Source organism: Triticum urartu, chromosome 4A (assembly GCF_056163025.1).
Source record: "Triticum urartu cultivar PI428250 chromosome 4A, HENAU_Tu73, whole genome shotgun sequence".
NCBI lineage: Eukaryota > Viridiplantae > Streptophyta > Magnoliopsida > Poales > Poaceae > Triticum > Triticum urartu.
In genome coordinates this window covers 593,966,565-593,989,069 of record NC_141876.1, presented here as the reverse complement: position 1 = coordinate 593,989,069, position 22,505 = coordinate 593,966,565, and the positions used below count along the sequence as shown (strand labels likewise).

At 44.4% G+C, this 22,505-nt stretch overlaps 2 protein-coding genes, 1 long non-coding RNA gene and 2 pseudogenes across 6 annotated transcripts; 4 read left to right on the top strand and 1 right to left on the bottom strand.

Moving 5' to 3' along the window:
- Window positions 1-434: 434 nt before the first annotated feature.
- Window positions 435-20,810, bottom strand: LOC125553079 (uncharacterized). Of its 2 annotated transcripts, XR_007303899.2 has the most exons (7): window positions 20,218-20,810; window positions 14,809-14,901; window positions 10,459-10,554; window positions 7,681-7,794; window positions 5,237-6,353; window positions 1,491-1,593; window positions 435-1,290 (listed from the first exon to the last, which is right to left on the bottom strand). It is a non-coding gene; the product is annotated as an uncharacterized LOC125553079 (long non-coding RNA). The 2 variants fall into 2 exon arrangements; XR_007303901.2 differs by lacking the exon at window positions 435-1,290 and having other exon boundaries at window positions 1,330-1,593.
- Window positions 1,680-4,980, top strand: LOC125553077 (wall-associated receptor kinase 5). The gene is made up of 3 exons (XM_048716831.2): window positions 1,680-2,915; window positions 3,350-3,532; window positions 3,720-4,980. Exons 1-3 carry the CDS (start codon window positions 1,991-1,993, stop codon window positions 4,889-4,891), a joined length of 2,280 nt encoding a protein of 759 aa, XP_048572788.1. The 5' UTR covers window positions 1,680-1,990; the 3' UTR covers window positions 4,892-4,980.
- LOC125553074 (wall-associated receptor kinase 5-like) lies at window positions 6,485-9,681 on the top strand (annotated as a pseudogene). The gene is made up of 3 exons (XR_015601751.1): window positions 6,485-7,550; window positions 7,996-8,178; window positions 8,440-9,681. The product of XR_015601751.1 is annotated as a wall-associated receptor kinase 5-like (transcript).
- On the top strand, window positions 10,566-14,204 carry LOC125553075 (wall-associated receptor kinase 5). Its single transcript, XM_048716830.1, has 3 exons — window positions 10,566-11,794; window positions 12,202-12,384; window positions 12,906-14,204. Exons 1-3 carry the CDS (start codon window positions 10,825-10,827, stop codon window positions 14,081-14,083), a joined length of 2,331 nt encoding a protein of 776 aa, XP_048572787.1. The 5' UTR covers window positions 10,566-10,824; the 3' UTR covers window positions 14,084-14,204.
- Window positions 17,162-20,167, top strand: LOC125553076 (wall-associated receptor kinase 5-like; annotated as a pseudogene). The gene is made up of 3 exons (XR_015601752.1): window positions 17,162-18,178; window positions 18,379-18,561; window positions 18,776-20,167. The product of XR_015601752.1 is annotated as a wall-associated receptor kinase 5-like (transcript).
- Window positions 20,811-22,505: the final 1,695 nt, after the last annotated feature.

The window sequence follows — 22,505 nt, the reverse complement described above, 5'->3', positions numbered from 1 at the left end:
TGATGGTCTTTCCTCAAAAAAAAGAATACAGTGCAAAATGTCGCTTCGAGGTAGTCCAAATCAGAATTAACTCTTGTTATTGCTACAAAATAGAGCCGACATGTACCGTCGACAGTGGTGATGCATAAATGCTCAATACAATACGGATAATCCACCGATGTATACAGCACAAAATTAGTAGCAAGTAAGGCCACGACGTCTCACACGTATATCCTTGCCAATTGGTGCCACGCAGCTAGTCGACACTGGCGCTGTGTGTCCAACTCCAACGCTGCCGATTCAGACACCGATGTCGATTTCAGAATTTAAGCCAACGTATTGAAACAGTTGTAGACCAAGCTTGGACCCTTGATGATGGCCAAATGATGGGATCAACAGCATCGACCAGCTGCGAGGAGCCGGCGACGAAGCGAGCAGAAATGCGAGGACTGAAGTGCAAAATACGAAGGTGCTGATTAAGCAGAGGGGAGGAGACAAAGTCCAAAACTGTATGGTATTGATTGTTTAGCATAGTAATACAGCGAGGAGCGAGCTGTTTGATGTGTACGGCCAAATTAAGAGACAGACTAAGGACTGTTGTTGTTTTGCTCCAAGTGTCGTCTTCCTGGTCACTCGAGCCAAGTCCCACTGGCATCGCCGGCCCGATTTTATATTTTATATTGTATCGTATTCTATTCCGATCCTTTTTTTGACAGAAAAGTACAAGCTCTCTTAGCTAGCCAACTGATTCCATGGCGTTTTTGTCTTTGCCACACCGTTTCTACACCAACATGGCACTAGTGATTTTTTTTTACAAGAGAAGTACAAGCCGGGATGGCCCATGTAATTTTGTTTTTTTCTCTCACTGAGACGAAATTTTGAGGCCCATATTAAGTTGGGCCAGGCCGGGATGGCCTGGATGGTTTGTAGGGCCCAGTGATAGATAGGCCCAACTGGACATCTCGGCCCGTCTAGCTAGAAGGCTGTATACATTTTTCTGTTCTGATCCTTCTTTACAAAAGGAAAATAGAAGCTCTCTTTGGCTACCCAACTGATAACCAAAGCCTTTTGTTTTTGCAACACTGTTTCCACACCAACATGTCACCAGTGATTTTTTTAGGGAAGCATCAGTGATTGCTTTTTGTTTTTCAGAAGGCATCAGTGTTATTTTCTCTAATCTGAGACCAAAATTTCAAGGCCGGATAGCTTGTCAGGTCCAGTGAAAAATGGGCCCAACCAGACCTCCCGGCCCTTAAAAAAAAGCTAGAAGATCATCAACACCTGAATGCATTTTTGCCTCAAAAAGATGACCTGAATGCATTTTGCAAATAAAACAAATCAGCAGCTGGATGTATTTTCGAGATCAATTAATGAAATTTCAATTAGATTCCGGCTCACAAGACTAACAATTCCCAACACCATTGGCGACGGGAATCGTCAGCATACGCATATTGCGTAGCCTCCCAAATTTCTCCTTTTATAATGAGAAGTTGGAACTGGAGTGTTCTCACCTTGTTGACTTCAAAGGAAAACTTGCCCTCCAACCAGCCAATCTGCGAGGGTTCCTTGCCCTCCAACCAGCCAAGCTAATCACCCTGTTGATTACTTCATTTCCTGAAACAAGAGACAACATAAATGAGGTTAAACTACATCTTTAAACAAAACCTTCGACAATGACAAAGAGGTACTTTATTTGTCGCGTGGATGACTTTCCGTGTTCTTGCTCGAATTCTTTCATCAGACGGTAAGCATCAATAGTGATGTCCAATTAAAAAAAAAAAGCGGTGTCACATCTCAAAACGAAAACAAAAGAAAGAATGAGGCAACACGCCGAAGAATCAGGGTCAAGGTCTCCCCCGCTGGTATGATTAGTGATATCAGTTGTGGTACTTAAACTAACTAACACCTTATCGCTTGAGCACCATACCAACTTGTGTTTACTTGTTTGCAGGCGCAAACCTACTCCAAATCAGTTTAACATGGTCTGGTATGCTGGTTGCAAACATGTAACATGAGTAATCAGCGTCCAGCTATGCTGGTTTTCGTAGCTAGCATTTTACTCCCAGCAGCGGCAACACTGGCCGGAGCCTCTTCCGGGCGCTCCGTCTCGCTGCCAGGCTGCCCCGACAAGTGCGGCGACGTTCCCATCCCATACCCCTTTGGCATCGGCACACACTGCGCCGCGACCAGCCTGAGCAGCTACTTCAACCTCACCTGCAACGGCACGATCGATCCACCGCGGCCAATGGTCGGCAATGACGAGGCAGTGGTTGAGATCACCGACATCTCGCTGGAGCACGGTGAGATGCGTGTGCTCAGCCCCGTCAACCACATCTGCTTCACTTCGGACACCACGTTCACCAAGTTCCTCGGAGGGTACGAGCTGCAACTCACGCCCTTCCTGCCCTCCCCATCGCGCAACCGCTTCACGGTAATCGGCTGCAACACGCTTGGGCTCATCAGCGGGTACAAAGGCACCGCGAGCCAGTACGTGGCTGGTTGCTACTCCTACTGCGAGGGCGTCAACAACACGACTGAAGGCGCGCCGTGTGCTGGGATGGGATGCTGCGAGGCTGCCATCCCTGCAAACCTCACCTCCTTCGGGGTCAAGTTTGAGATGAACCAGAGCAAGGTATGGGGCTTCAACCCGTGCTTCTACGCCATGGTGGCGGAGGTTGGGTGGTACAACTTCAGGCAGCAGGACCTCGTCGGCAGACTTGGGTTCGTTGATGATCGAGCCCAGAGAGGCGCCCCCGTTGTCGCTGACTGGGCCATTAGGAACGCCTCATGCCCGGAGGAGGGGAAGGACATGCCCAATGACTATGCCTGCATCAGTGTCAACAGTCATTGTGTGGCCGCAAACAATGGTCCAGGGTACTTATGCCAGTGTTCCAAAGGATATGAAGGAAATCCTTATCTTTTGAACGGCTGTCAAGGTTAAGTATCTACTCAAATTTAACTTCTGTGGTTTTCCAGGGATAGTTCTCTGAAAACTGATGCAATTCTGGACCATATCTCAGTGTTAGTTCCACAAGATATAGATTCATGAAAAATTAGTGCTCGACACAAGTCTTCAAATTTTTTGCTAGTAGCAAAAGGCAACACTCATATAGTCATATTTGATTTCTACCACACCTAAAGAAAGAACTGGAAAATAATGGCCTTCTTTTGTGGTGTGTATTGTTTATTTTAACACATGACTTAATGTTACTTTAGAACAAGTAATGCATAGGGAATTTTACAGCATTACAAAGTGAATTGACTGGTTGTCTTCATTACTCGTTGAAACTTTCTTCGGCTGACATATAACAATGAAAATAATGTGTGTTTAGTTTGACTATTGAGTGCATGTTCTTGTTATTGTCTTCAGACACAGATGAGTGCGCATTGCGTAAGCAGAACACCAAGTATAAAGATTTGTATCCATGCACAAAAGGGGTCTGCCACAACACACCAGGAAGCTACTTTTGCAAATGCAAGAAAGGAACAAAATCTGACGGTACAGATTTTGGATGCCAGTCTCTGCATTCGCCAGCTGACAAAATGGTTATTGGTAAGTATCATCTATGTAAAGAGGTTACCTTTGCTTCAGATTTTCATCTACATTAAGGTGTGTCTCCTAATGACGAACACCGACGTAATACTAACATATAATATTAATGCTAGACACTACTTAGAAGCAAAAAGGAAGAGGAAGTCAAAATCTGCAACAGAAATTTACTAGAAATATATTTTTACAGGCCTCAGTGTTTCTGCAACGGTGGTGATGGCCTTAGCATGCTTGTTGCTCATGCAATTACAAAGGAAAAAGCACAAGAAGGAGAAAGATGAGTATTTCAAACAAAATGGAGGTCTCAAGTTATATGATGAGATGAGGTCAAGGCAGGTTGACACAATTCGTATACTTACTGAAAAAGAGATAAAGAGAGCCACTGATAACTACAATGAAGATCGAGTTATTGGCTGTGGCGGCCATGGGATGGTATACAGAGGAACTTTGGATGACCAAAAAGAGGTCGCCATCAAGAAGTCCAAAGTAATCAGCGATGATTGGAGGGAAGAATTTGTCAATGAGATAATAGTCTTATCACAAATCAATCACCGAAACATTGTGAGGTTGCTAGGCTGTTGTTTAGATGTGGATGTCCCAATGTTGGTCTACGAGTTCGTCCCCGGTGGTACTTTATCTGAGTTTCTTCATGGCGCTGGTTGTAGATCACCAATCCCTTTGGATCTTCGCCTGAAGATTGCTACACAGTCAGCAGAAGCTCTGGCTTACTTACATTCTTCGACATCTCGCACAATCCTACATGGGGATGTCAAGTCTGCCAACATTCTCTTGGATGATCAGCTCAACACAAAAGTTGGCGATTTCGGAGCATCAGCACTTAAGTCCATGGATGAAAGTGAATTCATCATGTTTGTTCATGGAACACTCGGCTACCTTGACCCAGAGAGCTTTATCAGTCGTCATCTCACTGACAAAAGTGATGTATACAGCTTCGGGGTGGTTCTTCTGGAGCTGATGACAAGAAAGAGGGCTATATATACGGACAACTTCAACGAAAAGGAATCATTGTCATATAGTTTTCCCTTGATGTTTCAAAAGAGGAGACACCTTGTTATGCTGGACACTGAAATTACAGATGATGCAGTTATGGTGGTGCTTGAGAACATGGCTGAACTTGCAGTGCAGTGCCTTAGCCCAAAGGGAGATGACAGGCCAACGATGAAGGAAGTCGCTGAGAGCCTACAGATGATGAGGAGACTCCGAGTGCACTCAGCTAGTGATCCTGAAAATAATCACTATACACATAGCTATGGAGGATCATCTTCGGTTGTGGTCCCTTTGGAAGAGACAACACGTGGGACCATCGATATGTCAGAACTAGTTGAAGATCTTTCAAGATGATGTTTGTAATTTTGTATGGACAGTCAATTCTTTTGTTTGTGAAATGTGACAATAAATATTTAACCCCCACTGTTGCAATAGTTACACCAATTTATGGGGCAAGGATCATAACATTCGATTTGACATGCCAGAGAAATCACCACATACATCACTGTTTTACTTTTGATAAAACACACACCACTGCATGTATGGAACATGTAGATTATAGGCGTATAGTTTGATTATGAGTATACAGACTTTGTTTTGGCCATTTAATTTGTAAATGGTACCATTTGAACTAAGACATATCCACTTATGCAACACAATACGGATTTTATTAGTTCCATAACAGAAATCGGAATTTACCTGTGCTGGGTGGGGAATGAGTGTCTCCCAATTCCGTGGGTCAATACGCACTGCCGATCCAATCATGAGCTGGTGACTAGCTGCCACTGAGCAGACTCGGCGGCGTCACTACGAACTGATCCAAATTCACCAGCGCTGGCGTTCACCGCCAGTCTCCACGCCACATGGAGCCCTCCCTCTCGGCCAGGGTCACCGCGGTTCGCACGACAGAGCCTTAGTGCCGGAAGCCCGCATTTCACTCGTCGCATTGTTAGCTCTCTTTTGCTGCCACCGTCACCGAACAACCATTGTTCTCAAGCAGCAGCGATCATAACTTGTCCAGGAGATGGCGTTTGTTTAGACAATTTTGATCCGCTTAGCTTCATGTGCCTCATTTTACTTTTCGGAAAACCAACAGGAGCCAAATGTTTGTCAGTCAACCTTCGATAGCCGAATGATAAAATAGGAGCAGTAGCATCGATTTGGAGAAGCTTCCGACGAAGCGAAGAGATAAAAATTCTTAATTGCCAACTGAGTCCATATATATCCTTCTTTCTCTGCAACTATGTTTCGACAGCAATATATCGTCAGAGCTTCAGGCTGGGTCATATGCCGGATGGTATGCATTTTCCTGGGCCCAGAGGTAAATAGGCCCAACCAAACCACCTTGACCATCCAGCTAGAAACTCATCACAATGTTTAGAACCTCAAAACTCATCATTCGCTCCTCGTCTCCTGATGCCCCTCATAACATAAATGTATTCTTCTAGGTGAACACGTGAATGTTGATATGCTCCAACTGAACAAACTAAAAATCACCACTCTGGCAATGCAACAAGTTAACACAGTGGCGAATGAGAGTGTATTGTGTAGGCTCCAGATTTCTTCTCAAATGAGCCGGAACCGGTTTGTGCTCACCTTGTTAATTTTCTATTAAGGGTAGGCCCCAACTGGCCAGTCTGTGATGATTCCTACTCCCTCCGTTCCAAATTACTTGTCTTAGATTTGTCTAGATACGGAGGTATCCAGCACTAAAATGAGTCTAGATACATCCGTATCTAGACAAATCCAAGACAAGTAATTCGGAACGGAGGGAGTACTCCTGTATGTTACCAAAAACGCCAGATCACCTCGTTTCCTGAAGACAAGAAAAAATAAAATGAGGGGGCGAAACCATTGACAAAAGCAACCACACAAATAAAGAATCAAGACTACGGCAAACACGCAATCAAGGTCAAAGCATTTGTGCGTGTTAACGTGCATTCCGATATAGTAATACCACTTGTAGTAGTTAACTGGCACTCTTGGAGATTCCCTCCAGTGAATAACCATATACAATCAGTATTGTATGGCAAACTTGCAAGTACATGTATGTGTGCATACATGTAACATCACTAATTGGCATTCAATCATGCCAGGAGCATCAACAGCCCTGCTAGTTTCCATAGTATGCATCTCCTTTCCAGCAGTGGCAGCAGCGGCCGGAGCCTCTTCCAAGCGCTCCATGTCGTTGCCAGGCTGCCCCGACAAGTGCGGCGATGTGCTCATCCCATACCCTTTCGGCATAGGGAGCACTGCGCCGCGACCAGCCGGAACAGCTACTTCAACCTTTCCTGCAATGGCACGATGGATCCCCCACGGCCAATGGTTGGTGATCCCGGAGCAGTAGCTGAGGTCGCCGAGATCTCACTGGAGCACGGCGAGATGCGCGTGCTCAGCCCCGTCAGCCACATCTGCTTCAAGTCAAACGCCACATTCACCAAGTTCACCAGAGGGTACGAGCTGGACAACACGCCCTTCCTACCCTCCCCATCGCGCAATCACTTCACAGTCATCGGCTGTAACACCCTGGGGCTCATCGGCGGTTACAAGGGCGCCGCAAGCCAGTACGTGGCTGGCTGCTACTCCTACTGCGATGGTGTCAACAACACGTCGGATGGCGCACCATGTGCTGGGATGGGCTGCTGTGAGGCTGCCATCCCAGCCAACCTCACCACCTTCGAGGTCAAGTTTGAGATGAACCAGAGCAAGGTATGGGACTTCAACCCGTGCTTCTACGCCATGGTGGCCGAGGTTGGATGGTACAATTTCAGGCAGCAGGACCTCACCGGCAGCCTTGGGTTTATGAATGATCGAGCCCAGGGGGGTGCTCCCATCATCGCTGACTGGGCCATTAGGAACGGCTCATGCCTGGAGGAGGGGAAGGACACACCTAATGACCATGCCTGCATCAGTGCAAACAGCTACTGCATGGCTGCGAACAATGGTCCAGGGTACTTATGCCAGTGCTCCAAAGGATATGAGGGCAATCCTTATCTTCTGAACGGTTGTCAAGGTTAGATATTTACTTGTGTAGATTTCCAAGGGTATTACTCTATAAACTGATGTCACTCTAAACCATATTCAGTGTTAGTTAGAGTAAATACATTTCCATCGTTCCATGAAACATCTGTATGGTAACTCACCTGCAGGTGGGTTCCGAATTTCACCTTGTGTAGCAGCTCCAACTTTTAGTTTCAACAGAAGTCTTCAAAACTTCTGTGCCTACAGGTGACCACCTGGAACACCTCACTGTAGTACTGGGAAAAAAATCATTTGTAGTGTAAATTACTAACACATGCTGTAATATTAAGTTCAGAAAATTTACAGAAAGCCAAGCTACAGAATTACAAAGTGAATTCCCTATTTGACTTTATTGTTTTTTATCCATTATGAATGAAAGTACTACAGTGATGTGTGTTTAATTTGATGCTTCTAAGTGCTTCCGTTAATATCTTCAGACACAGATGAGTGTGCATTGCGTAAGCAGGACACCAAGTATGAAGATTTGTATCCGTGCAGAAAAGGGGACTGCCACAACACACTGGGAGGCTACTTATGCAAATGCAAGACAGGAAAAAGATCTGATGGTACAAAGTTTGGATGCCAATCTCTGCATTCTCCAGCTGAAAAATTGGTTATTGGTAAGCATCGTTTATGTAAACAGTTCATCTCTGTACATTCTTTCATCTACATCATGTAATAGAAACAAAAATATACTCCCTCCGTCCCATAATGTAGGACGTTTTTGACTCTAGTGTAGTGTCAAAAAACGTCTTATATTATGGAACGGAGGGAGTAACTCTGAACATTACTCTCAAGCTGCAACAAAAACGAAAATAGCAAAGTCCAAATTCTAATAGAAATTCACTGGCATCAGTTTCTCAAAAACAACATTTGTGCAGGCCTCATTGTTTGTGTTTCTGCAACTGTGCTGATGGCCTTAACATGCATGTTGCTCATGCAATTTCAAAGAAAAAGGCACAAGAGGGAGAAAGATGAGTACTTCAAACAAAATGGTGGTCTCAAGTTATATGATGAGATGAGATCAAGGCAGGTCGACACAATCCGCATACTCACAGAGAAAGAGATAAAGAGAGCCACTGATAACTATAATGAAGATCGAGTTATTGGATGTGGTGGTCATGGTATGGTCTACAGAGGAACTTTGGATGACCAAAAAGAGGTTGCCATAAAGAAGTCTAAAGCAATCAACAATGATTGGAGAGAAGAAATTGTCAATGAGATTATAATCTTGTCACAGATCAATCACCGAAACATTGTGAGATTACTCGGGTGTTGTCTGGATGTAGATGTCCCAATGTTGGTTTATGAGTTTGTCTCCCATGGTACTCTATCTGAGTTCCTGCATGGTGCTGCACCTAGATCTCCAATCCCATTCGATCTTCGCCTGAAGATTGCTACACAGTCAGCAGAAGCTCTAGCTTACTTACATTCGTCGACATCTCGCACAATCCTACATGGGGATGTCAAGTCTGCCAACATTCTCTTGGATGATCAGCTCAATGTAAAGGTTGCCGATTTTGGAGCATCAGCACTTAAGTCCATGGATGAAAGTGAGTTCATCATGTTTGTCAATGGAACACTTGGCTACCTTGATCCTGAGAGCTTTATTAGCCGTCGGCTCACCGATAAAAGTGATGTCTACAGTTTCGGGGTGGTTCTTCTGGAGCTGATGACACGAAATAGGGCTATATATTCTGACAGCTTCAATGGAAAGGAATCATTGTCATATAGTTTTCCCTTGATGTTTCATCAGAAGACGCACCATGTTATGCTGGACTCTGAAATTACAGATGATGCAGGCTTGGTGCTCCTTGAGAACATGGCTGAACTTGCAGTTCATTGCCTTAGCCAGAGGGGAGATGACAGGCCAACAATGAAGGAAGTTGCAGAGAGACTAGAGATGATGAGGAGACTCCATTTGCACGGGAACAATGCTCCCGAAAACAACTGTGGTGCGCATAACTATGGAGGGTCATCTTCGGTTCTTGTCCCTTTTGACGAGAAAACACATGGAACCATCGATATGTCTGAACTGGTTGAAGATCTTGCAAGATGATCTTTGTAATTTCGTATGCACAGTTAATTATTATTTTTCCGAGAATGAACACAGTTAATTCTTTTGTTTGTGGTATGCAATACTAAACCCACCCAGTGCTGTAAATTGCAATAAGTTAGAGCAACAATAACACTCTAAAAAACGCAGCCTCTATAATGGTTTTAGGGTGCACTCTAAAAGTTTTTTAGAGGCTATATAGTGCTTTCCCATTTCAGACACTCTAAAACTGCAGCCATTATATTTTTGTTTATATGAACCCACTTGGCAGTGGTTTACCATTTCTTTTTCTTTTTTTCCTTTGATTTTCCTCCTGTTCATCCCGGCTGCACCTCCCCCATCCGGGCGAGCCCCTCCGCCGCCGGCCTCTCACTGCACGGCCACATATTTGTCAACCTTCGATAGCCAAATGATAGGAGCAGTAGCGTCGATTTGGAGAAGATTCTGCTGAAGCGAAGAAAAACAAATTCTTAGCTGCCAACTGAGTCCACATCTTCTTTCTCTTCAACTATGTTCTGATAGCAACATATATGGTCTCATATCTTTGAGCTTATAAGTTAGGCCACATCGGATTCCGGAAAGTGTGCATTTTGCTGGGCCCAGAAGTAAACAGGCCCAACTGTACCACCTGGCCCATGCAGCTAGAAGCTCGTCACAGTCACAGCCATCCTCAATACATGAACGTATTCTTCTAGGTGAACACATGAATGTTGACATGCCCCAGTTGACCAATTTATTTAAAAAAAGCCTCCGGGAATGCAAGCTAACGCGTTGGCGAATGAGTATGTGTAGGCTACATTTTTTTTTCTTTTCTAATGCGAAGTTGGAACAGGGGTGTTCTCACCTTGATGATTTTAAAAAAAAAGTGTAGGCTTCAACCACCCAATCTACGATGATTCATTCTCCCTCACGTTACCACCGATACCAAATCACTCATTTCCTGGAAACGATAGAAAATAAGATGAGGGGGCCGAAACCATTGACAAAAGCAACAACTCCATATAAAGAATTAAGAGTAAGGCAAACACACAATCAAGGTCAAAGTCTCTGTGCAAGTTAACGTACATATAGCAATTCCACTTGTAGTAGTTAACTGACACTCTTGGATATTCTCTCAGATGAACTATATACAATCAGGATCGTATGGAAACTTGCGATTACTTTTTTGCAGAGACAAGCATACCACATACTGATTTAACTGGGCTAGCTGATGTGCTGTTTGCATACATGTAACATGGGTAGTTGGCATCCAGTCATGCCAGGAGCATCAGCAGCCCTGGTAGTTTTCATAGTATGCATCTCCTTTCCAGCAATGGCAGCAGCGGCCGGAGCCTCATCCGACCGCTCCATGTCGTTGCCAGGCTGCCCCGACAAGTGTGGCGACGTGCCCATCCCATACCCCTTCGGCATTGGGGAAGACTGTGCCGCGGCCAGCCGGAACAACTACTTCAACCTCATCTGCAACAGCACGATCGATCCACCACGGCCAATGGTTGGTTATCCCGAAGCAGTAGCTGAGGTCGCTGACATCTCACTGGAGCACGGCGAGATGCGTGTGCTCAGCCCTGTCAGCCACATCTGCTTCAATTCAAACACCACATTCACCAAGTTCACCGGAGGGTACCAGCTACAGGACACACCCTTCCTACCCTCTCCATCGCGCAACCACTTCACAGTCATTGGCTGTAACACCATGGGGCTCATCGGCGGTCAGAAGGGAGCCGCGAGCCAGTACGTAGCTGGGTGCTACTCCTACTGTGATGGTGTCAACAATACATCGGATGGCGCACCATGTGCTGGGATGGGCTGCTGTGAGTCTGCCATCCCAGCCAACCTCACCACCTTCGAGGTCATCTTTGCGACGAACCAGAGCCAGGTATGGGGCTTCAACCCATGCTTCTATGCGATGATAGCGGAGGTTGGGTGGTACAATTTCAGGCAGCAGGACCTCGTCGGCAACCTTGGGTTTATCAAAGATCGGGTCCAGGGGGGTGCCCCCATCATTGCTGACTGGGCCATTAGGAATGGCTCATGCCCGGAGGAGGGGAAGGATGCACCTAATGACTACGCCTGCATCAGTGCAAACAGCAACTGCATGGCTGCGAACAATGGCCCAGGGTACTTATGCCAGTGCTCCAAAGGATATGAGGGCAATCCTTATCTTCTAAACGGCTGTGAAGGTTAGATATTTAATCTAAAATAACTTGTGTAGATTTCCAAGGATATTACTCTAAAACTGATGGAACTCTAAACCATATTCAGTGTTAGTTAGACTAAACAGTAATACACATCCACGAAACATCTGCAGAGAAACTCACCAGAAGGTGAGTTCCAAATTTCACACTGTGTGACTGCCTGGCAGCACTCATATAATCATATTTGGTTTCCAGCACACCTCAGTATAGTACTGGCAAAAAAAGTCAGGTTTGCTGGAATATTAAGTTGAGACAAATTTACAGAAAGCCAAGCTCATTACAAAGTGAATTCCCTACTTGATTGTATTACTTTTTTATCCATATTTAATGAAAGTAATAAAGTAATTTGTGTTTAATTTGATGCTTCTAAGTGTTTTCGTTAATATCTTCAGACACAGATGAGTGTGAGTTGCGTAAGCAGGATCCCAAGTATGAAGATTTGTATCCGTGCAGAAAAGGGATCTGCCACAACACACCAGGAAGCTACTTATGCAAATGCAAGGCAGGAAAAAGATCTGACGGCACAAGTTTTGGATGCCAATCTCTGCATTCTCCAGCTGAAAAATTGGTTATTGGTAAGCATCACCACCATTTATATAAACAGATTATCTCTGTTCATGCTTTCATCTACATTAAGATGTGTATTGCCATAACAAAGATCATGTACTCCCTCCGATCCTTTTTACTCCCGCATATAAGATTTTTCTAAAGTAAAACATCATAAAGTTTGAACATATTTATATGAAAAAATATTAACAGCTACAATACTAAAGTTATACAATATGAAAAATAATTCATGGCGCATCTAACGATATTGATTCCTTATTATGAATGTTGATATTTTTTCTATAAAGTTGATCAAACATTACAAAGTTTGACCTCAAAGAAATCTTATATGCAGAGTAAAAGGACCAGAGGGAGTAATAGAAACAATACATAAACTCTGAACACTACTTACAAACAACCAAAAGGAAAATAGCAAAGTTCAATTCTACTCCCTCCGTTCTAAAATAGATGACCCAATTTTGTACTAACTTTAGTACAAAGTTGGGTCATCTATTTTGGAACGGAGGGAGTAATATATATATTTTTGCAGGCCTCAGTGTTTGTGTTTCTGCAACAATGGTGATGGCCTTAGCATGCATGTTGCTCATGCAATTTCAAAGAAAAAGGCATAAGAAGGAGAAAGATGAGTATTTCAAACAAAATGGAGGTCTCAAGTTATATGATGAGATGAGATCAAGGCAAGTCGACACAGTCCGCATACTTTCGGAGAAAGAGATAAAGAGAGCCACTGACAACTACAATGAAGATCGAGTTATTGGATGCGGTGGTCATGGTATGGTCTACAGAGGAACTTTGGATGATCAAAAAGAGGTTGCCATAAAGAAGTCTAAAGCAGTCAACAATGAATGCAGAGAAGAATTTGTCAATGAGATTATAATCTTGTCGCAAATCAATCACCGGAACATTGTGAGGCTACTCGGCTGTTGTCTAGATGTAAATGTCCCAATGTTGGTCTACGAGTTTGTCTCCCATGGTACTCTATCCGAGTTCCTGCACAGTGCTGATCCTAGATCTCCAATCCCATTTGACCTTCGCCTGAAGATTGCTACACAGTCAGCAGAAGCTCTAGCTTACTTACATTCGTCGACATCTCGCACAATCCTACATGGGGATGTAAAGTCTGCCAACATTCTCTTGGATGGTCAGCTCAACGCAAAGGTTGCTGATTTCGGAGCATCAGCTCTCAAGTCCATGGATGAAAGTGATTTCATCATGTTTGTCCATGGAACCCTTGGCTACCTTGACCCTGAGAGCTTTATCAGCCGCCGCTTCACCGACAAAAGTGATGTATACAGTTTTGGGGTGGTTCTGCTGGAGCTGATGACACGAAAGAGGGCTATATATACTGATAGTTTCAATGGAAAGGAATCATTGTCATATACTATTCCTTTGATGTTTCATCAGAAGACACACCACGTTATGCTGGACTCTGAAATTACAGATGATGCAGACATGGTGGTCCTGGAGAACATGACTGAACTCGCAGTTCACTGCCTTAGCCAGAGGGGAAATGACAGGCCAACGATGAAGGAAGTTGCAGAGAGACTAGAGATGATGAGGAGACTCCATTTGCACACCACCAATGGTCGTGACGACAACCGCTTTGCACGAAACTACGGAGGATCCTCTTCAGTTGTTGCCCCTTTCAACGAGGCAACACATGGGACCATCGATATGTCTGAACTGGTGGAAGATCTTGTAAGATGATGTTTGTACTTGATGCAGATTAAATTCTTTTGTTTGGGATATGCAACACTAAATATTAACCCACCCGTTGTTGTAATAAATTCGCCAGTTTACAGAGTAATAATCCTAGCATTCGATTTGATATGCTTGATAAACCGCCACATGCATCATTGTTTTTTTGATAGGACACTTATGCGAGGAACAGGCTTTTGAATGTGTATGGTCCAATTAAGCAGCCTGGACTGTCGTTGTTTTGCACCAAGTGTCTTCTGATAGCTCAAACTAACTTCAGCTGGCAATTCAGTCAAAAAATCCTTCAGCTGAGGAATTTATGTTTATCTTTGCAGATAGGAAAAAAAATGCACTCTGTTAGCTAGCTGACTGATTCCATACGCTTGTTCTATTTCACAAATCTATTTCCATAGCAATTTAAATTGATAATTTAGAGTAAGCATTCTTGTTTTATTATTGGCCCATAAATGCTGATTTGTATCTCATGGTGTGCATTTTGTCGAGCCCAGTGGCAAATAGGTCCAACTGGACATCCCAGATTATCCAGCAAGATGCATCACACACTCATGTACATGACTGTATTTTTTTTTATCAAGACATGAATGTTAATATGCTCTAGCTGACTGAACTAGTACTTCTCACCCTCTGAGATTGCAAACTGATACATTGGCAATGGAGAGTGTATGTCTAGGCTCCAGATTACTAATGAGAAGTTGGAACCAGAGCATTCTCACCTTGTGGAATTTTAAGGAGTGTGTAGGCTCCAACAGGCTAATCTGTTATGGTTTCTTCTCCTGCCTGCTTTCAACTTCAGATTACACCGTTTACTGCAAGACAAGAAAAAAAATGACGCCAAAAAAGGAAATGTTATACTCTATATATCGTAGACAAACCATTGAAAAAACTAACAGGTAGTTTATTTATAGCATGGGATGACTCGCTGTTTCATGGTCAAATTCTTCCTCGAACAGTAAGAAGCAGTGGTGATGTTCAATTAAAGATTAAGGAAACAACTCCAGAGAATAATTAGATCAAAGCAAAAAAAAATCAAGGTCAAAGTCTGTGCATTTTGATATACTCTGATATCGCAATATCACTAGTGGTAGTAAACTAACACCCTGGAATCTCTCCCATATAATATAACTCTATCTGATCAGTATTGTATCAAAACTTGCATTTAGTTATTTATGGAGACAAACCTACTTCATATCAATTAAACCCTGTCCAGCTAATGCGCTGTTTGCATACATGTAACATGATTAATTAGCATCCAACGATGCCAGAAGCATCAACAGTCATGGTAATCTTCATAGCAAGCATCTTCTTGGCAGCAGTGGGAACACCTGCCAGAGCCTCTTCTGGACACAACATGCCATGCATACACTCCCACCCAAGACAACACGTGGGACCATCAATATGTCCGAAGACCGAACTGCTGAAGATCTTGCAAGATGATGTTCGTATTGGATTCACAGTCAATTATTTTGTTTCAGATATGCAACACTAAATATTAAACCCACACACTGTTATAATAATTACAGAGCAATGATCCTAACATTCGATTTGACATGCCAGAGAAATCACCACATACGCAATTGTATTTTTGATAGAAACATATGCCACCATAGTAAGCCAGTGAGGAATGAGCTGTTGGATGCGCATGGTCGAATTAAGCAGCCCCAACTGTCGTTGTTTTGCTCCAAGTATCTTTTTCAAGAAAATGCAAAGAGAATTGTGTTTCTTTCCATAGAAAAGATAGCTTATGTTACAATCCTCCTAGGAGGTACAGTCGTGGAGATCAATGCAGGAAATTAATGTACATCCCAGGTCTAGGGCAAGGTGTCTTGGAGGCCAGCAGCACCTGCCTTGGCCAGAGCGCCACCTTGTCCTTGATCTTCGCAACAAGGTTACTCACCGAGGGTTGGGTGCCCTCGAAGACACAATCATGTTTGCGATCACTCAAATTAACTTCAGCTACCTTCTTCCTTTTGATATGGGTTGTAGGAATAGGATGAGACAAATCTGACAGGGATGGATCTGCATCCTTCGCTCTAGATTAGCCTTCCTCGGATTTCTCTGTTCCCCCATTCAGTTTGTAAAGACAACTGTTTCTAGTAAGGGCAATCGGAGGGAGACCCCTCTTTAAAAAAAAACTTATCTTGCTAAATACTCCCTCTGTATCAAATTATAAGACATTTTTTGATACAAAGCGAGTATAAAAAAACTCTTATATTTTGGCACAGAGGGAGTAGAAGAAAAGGTGCATACCATCTTCGCTAGACGTCCAATTACATACACTTGTTATATTTTGCAAATTGATAGATTAATATAGTTTTCGAGTAAGAAATCACTTATTACTATTTTCTAAGCTGATTAGTATAAGATGGCATGTATTTTGTTGAGCCCGGTGGCTAACAGGTCCAACTGAACACCTTCCAGCAAGAAACTCATTACACATTCCACGTACATTAATGCCTTTTTTAGATTAACACATGAGTGTTAATATGCTCCATCTGACCAAACTAATAATTGCCACCCACTGTGATTGTGTAAGCTACTAATATATCAGCGACAATGGTGTGTTTGTAGGCTCCAGATTTCTAATGAAAAATTGGAACCAGGGTATTCTGACCTTGATGATTTAAAAAAATGTGTAGGCTCCAACCGGCCAATCTGTGATGATTCCTTCTCTGCCTGCTACCACCAACACCATATTACATCATTTCTTGAAGATAAGAGAAAAATAAAATGACGCAAATATGTTAGCGGTACATATTATGAACGAACCATATTGCGAACAAACCGCTGACAAAACCAAAATATATTATTGTTGTATGAGATGACTTGCTGTTTCATGGCCGTATCCTTCCGCCAACAGTAAGCAGCAATGGTGATGTTCAATTAAAGATTAAGGAGATAACCCCAGAAAATAGTTAGACCGAGGCAAGAAGCCAATCAGGGTCAAAGCCTTTGTGCGTGTTAACGTACTCTGATAAAGAGATGTCACTAGTGGTACTTAACTAACACCCTTGGAAAATCTCTCCATATAGATCAGTATTGTATCGCAACTTGCAATTAGTTATTTCTGGTGACAAACCTACTTCATGTCGATTTAATCCTGTCCAGCTAATGCGATGTTTGCATACAATGCATGTAACATGGCTAATTGGCATCCAACCATGCCAGGAGCATCGACAGTCACAATAATCTTCATAGCAAGCATCTTCCTCCCAGAAGTAGGAACACTTGTCGGAGCCTCTTCTGGATGCTCCATGTCGTTGCCAGGTTGCCCCGACAAGTGCGGTGACATATCAATCCCATACCCCTTTGGGATTGGCGCGGACTGTGCCGCGGCCAACCTGAGCAGGTACTTCAACCTCATCTGCGACGACACGATTAATCCACCACGGCCAATGGTTGGGGATCCTGGAGGAGAAGATGAGATCATCGACATCTCACTGGAGCACGGCGAGATGCGCGTTTTCAGCCCCGTTAGCTACATATGCTTCGAGTCGAACACCACATTCAGCTGGTCCACAGTAGGGTACGATCTGCAGCTCACGCCCTTCCTTCCGTCACCATCGCGTAACCGCTTCACAGTCATCGGCTGCGACACCTTGGGGCTCATCAGCGGCTACAAAGACACCACAGGCAAGTACAGGGCTGGCTGCTACTCCTACTGTGAGGGCGCCAACAACACGTCTGAAGGTGCGCCATGTGCTGGAATGGGCTGCTGTGAGGCTGCCATCCCCAACAACCTCACCTCCTTGGAGGTCGTGTTTGAGATGGACCAGAGCAAGGTATGGCACTTCAACCCATGCTTCTACGCCATGGTGGCTGAGGTTGGGTGGTACAACTTCAGTCGGCAGGACCTCGTCAGTAGACTTGGGTTCATCGATCAGCGAGCCAAGAAGGGTACCCGCATCGTCGCTGATTGGGCCATTAGGAATGGCTCCTGCCCAGAGACGGGAAAGAACAAACCTAAGGACTATGCTTGCATCAGTACAAACAGCTATTGTATGGCTGCGAACAATGGTCCAGGATACTTATGCCGTTGCTCCGGAGGATATGAGGGCAATCCTTATCTTCTGAACGGCTGTGAAGGTCAAGTATCTACACTAATTCAACTTGTGTACATTCCCCCCCTCCTCTCAAAAACTTTGAGAAGAGTATTTCTGTCTAATTAAAATCAGATATTTGAGTAGTTGGTTTCATTACATGTTGAATCTTTGTTCCGCAGACATATAGTGAACTTGTTTTTTAGTTTGAATCTTCTGAGAGAATGTTTTCCATTATGTACTCAGACATAGACGAGTGCACATTGCGTAAGCAGAACCCCAAGAATGAAGATGTGTATCCATGCAGAAAAGGGGTCTGCCTCAACACACCAGGATCGTACGATTGCAAATGCAAGAGAGGAACATGACCTGATGGTACAAATTTTGGATGCCGGCCTCTGTTGACTTCAGCTGAAATATTGGCCACTGGTGAGCATCATTTATTTAACAATTGGCCTATATTGATACTTTTATCAACATTAAGATGTGCATTTTAATAACAAACACTCAAGCAACGTAAAAAATATATATGAACTCAGAACACTACTTGGTACTTACAACCAAAAGAAACATAGTGAACTCCCGATTCGTAACAGAAATTTACTACTGTTATTATTAGTTTCTCAAAAATATATGTCTGCAGGCCTCAGTGTTTCTGCGACTGTGGTGATGGCCTTAGCATGCTTGCTGCTCATGCAATTTCAAATAAAAAGGCACAAAAGGGAAAAAGATGAGTATTTCAGACAAAATGGAGGTCTCAAGTTATATGATGAGATGAGGTCAAGGCAGGCCGACACAATCCGCATACTTACAGAGAAAGAGATAAAGAGAGCCACTGACAACTACAATGAAGACCAAGTTATTGGATGTGGTGGTCATGGTATGGTCTACAGAGGAACTTTGGATGATCAAAAGGAGGTTGCCATAAAGAAGTCCAAAGCAATCAACAATGCTTGGAGAGAAGAATTTGTCAATGAGATAATAATCTTGTCACAAATCAATCACCGACACATTGTGAGGTTACTAGGCTGTTGTCTGGATGTAGATGTCCCGATGTTGGTCTACGAGTTTGTCCCCTGTGGTTCTTTATCTGAATTCCTTCACGATGCTAATCATAGATCACCAATCCTGTTGGATCTTCGCCTGAAGATTGCTACTCAGTCAGCAGAAGCTCTAGCTTACTTACATTCATCAACATCACGCACAATCCTACATGGGGATGTCAAATGTGCAAACATTCTGTTAGATGATCAGCTGGACGCAAAGGTAGCCGATTTCGGAGCATCGACACTGAAGTCCATGGATGAAAATGACTTCATCATGTTCATCCAGGGAACACTTGGTTACCTTGACCCCGAAAGCTTTATCAGCCGTCATCTCACGGACAAAAGTGATGTATACAGCTTTGGGGTGGTTCTTCTGGAGCTGATGACAAGGAAGAGGGCCATATATACCGACAACTTTAACCGAAAGCAATCATTGTCATACAGTTTTCCCTCGATGTTTAACCAGAAGAGGCACCACACTATGTTGGACCCTGAAATTACAGCCGGTGCAGGTATGGTGGTCCTAGAGATCATGGCTGAGCTCGCAGTTCACTGCCTTAGCCAGAGGGGAGATGACAGGCCAGCGATGAAGGAAGTTGCAGAGAGACTAGAGATGATGAGGAGACTCCAGTTGCACGAAGCCAGTGCTCATGAAAACAATCAGTGTGTGTATAACTACGGAGGATCATCTTCGGTTGTCCTCCCCTTTGATGAGGCAACACGCAGGACCATCGACATGTCCGAGCTGGTCGAAGATCTTGCAAGGTGATGTTTGGAATCTTGTATACAGAGTTAGTTCTTTGGTTTGTGCTATGCAAAACTAAACCACAGCCACTGTTATGATTGTGAAGTGTAATAAGTTAACCTGTTCATGGAGCAATTATCCTAACATTCGGTCTGGCATGCTGGAGAAATCGCCAAATTTGGCATTTCAAGGTATGCAACATGTACATAATGTGTGCAACTGTGCATGCTGTATAGTTTGACCATGGCCATCCTGAACTCTGAAGATATATTCAGCTACTGAATCGAAGTTTACCTGTGGTGGGCGTGGAATGGATCCCCTTGTGTTGGCGCGGCTCGATCCGCTCCCCAGATCCAAACGCGAGCCGGCGACCAGCCGCCGCCGAGCAGAATCGCGGCCGTCGCGACGAACCGGTTCGAATTCACCAGCACCGGCGTTCACCACGGGTCGCCGCGCCGCACGGACCTCTCCCGCCGAGTCCGCGGGACGGAGCCTCGGCGCCGGAAGCCCGCGGCTACGGGAGGAACCGCGTGGCCACCGCCGCTGCTGACGCGGACGCTCGCTGAAGCCTCCCTCCCTCCCTCCATCCCTGCCGCAGAGCCCTCCCGTCGAATCCGCGTCTGAGTTCGGAGCCGGAAGCCCGCGCTACTCCTGCCGCACCAATGCGGACGCTCGCCGAAGCCACCCGCCGGTGGCCGCCGCCCGTCCGGCACGTCGGCAGTCGGCAGTCGGCACGGCGGCGGGGTGGGGGGCCGTCCGGCGGCTTGGGCAAGGGACTCTCGCTCGCTCGCTCTAGTGAGCGGTAAAAGGCGTATTCTTGACTTCGAAGCGTACTCTCTTTTACCGTTTTCGATACTGCTTTGTTCAAAAAACAATTGGAAGAAGAAGAACCAACAGATCTTATACAATACCTACCTGCATATGCCCTTCAATGGCACAAAACATTTTTCTTTAATTGTGAATTTAATTTTATATTTTATAAACATTTCAAAAATACATAACAACAACAACAACAATAAAGCCTTTAGTTCCAAATAAGTTGGGGTACGTTAGAGATGAAACCCATAAGATCTCGCAACCAACTCATGACTCTGGCACATAGATAGCAAGCTTCCACGCACCCTTGTCCATATCTACCTCTTCGGTGATACTCCAATCCTTCAGGTCTCTCTTAACGGACTCCTCCCACGTCAAATTCGGTCTACCCCACCCTCTCTTAACATTCTCTACACGCTTTAGCTGTCCACTATGCACCGGAGCTTCTGGAGGCCTGCGCTGAATATGCTCAAACCATCTCAGACGATGTTGGACAATTTTCTCTTCAATTGGTGCTACCCCAACTCTATCTCGTATATCATCATTCCGGACTCGATCCTTCCTCGTGTGGCCACACATCCATCTCAATATACGCATCTCCGCCACACCTAACTGTTGAACATGTCGCCTTTTAGTCGGCCAACACTCAGCGCCATACAACATTGCGGGTCGAACCGTCGTCCTGTAGAACTTGCCTTTTAGCTTTTGTGGCACTCTCTTATCACAGAGAATGCCAGAAGCTTGGCGTCACTTCATCCATCCGGCTTTGATTCGATGGTTCACATCTTCATCAATACCCCCATCCTCCTGCAGCATTGACCCCAAATACCGAAAGGTGTCCTTCTGAGGTACCACCTGGCCATCAAGGCTAACCTCCTCCTCACACCTAGTAGTACTGAAACCGCACATCATGTACTCGGTTTTAGTTCTACTAAGCCTAAACCCTTTCGATTCCAAAGTTTGTCTCCATAACTCTAACTTCCTATTTACCCCGTCCGACTATTGTCAACTAGCACCACATCATCCGCAAAGAGCATACACCATGGGATATCTCCTTGTATATCCCTTGTGACCTCATCCATCACCAATGCAAAAAGATAAGGGCTCAAAGCTGACCCCTGATGCAGTCCTATCTTAATTGGGAAGTCATTAGTGTCGACATCGCTTGTTTGAACACTTGTCACAACATTATCGTACATGTCCTTGATGAGGGTAATGTATTTTGCTGGGACTTTGTGTTTCTCCAAGGCCCACCACATGACATTCCGCGGTATCTTATCATAGGCCTTCTCCAAGTCAATGAACACCATATGCAAGTCCTTCTTTTGCTCCATGTATCTCTCCATAAGTTGTCGTACCAAGAAAATGGCTTCCATGGTCGACCTCCCAGGCATGAAACCAAACTAATTTTTGGTCACGCTTGTCATTCTTATTAAGCGGTGCTCAATGACTCTCTCCCATAGCTTCATTGTATGGCTCGTCAGCTTAATTCCACGGTAATTAGTACAACTCTGAACACCCCCCTTGTTCTTGAAGATTGGTACTAATATACTCCGTCTTCATTCTTCTGGCATCTTGTTTGCCCGAAAAATGAGGTTGAAAAGCTTGGTTAGCCATACTATCGCTATGTTCCCGAGACCTTTCCACACCTCAATGGGGATACAATTAAGGCCCATCGTCTTGCCTCCTTTCATCCTTTTTAAAGCCTCCTTGACCTCAGACTCCTGAATTCGTCGCACAAAACGCATGCTGGTCTCATCAAAGGA

What these genes read in the sequence shown, in the direction of transcription:
- LOC125553077 (XM_048716831.2), top strand. Translation starts at nt 1,991, where the DNA reads ATGAGTAATCAGCGTCCAGCTATGCTGGTTTTCGTAGCTAGCATTTTA. An exon ending in TCTTTTGAACGGCTGTCAAG is followed by an intron (nt 2,916 to 3,349) that starts GTTAAGTATCTA and finishes TATTGTCTTCAG; the next exon opens with ACACAGATGAGTGCGCATTG. An exon ending in AGCTGACAAAATGGTTATTG is followed by an intron (nt 3,533 to 3,719) that starts GTAAGTATCATC and finishes ATATTTTTACAG; the next exon opens with GCCTCAGTGTTTCTGCAACG.
- LOC125553075 (XM_048716830.1), top strand. Translation starts at nt 10,825, where the DNA reads ATGTGCTGTTTGCATACATGTAACATGGGTAGTTGGCATCCAGTCATG. An exon ending in TCTTCTAAACGGCTGTGAAG is followed by an intron (nt 11,795 to 12,201) that starts GTTAGATATTTA and finishes TAATATCTTCAG; the next exon opens with ACACAGATGAGTGTGAGTTG. An exon ending in AGCTGAAAAATTGGTTATTG is followed by an intron (nt 12,385 to 12,905) that starts GTAAGCATCACC and finishes ATATTTTTGCAG; the next exon opens with GCCTCAGTGTTTGTGTTTCT.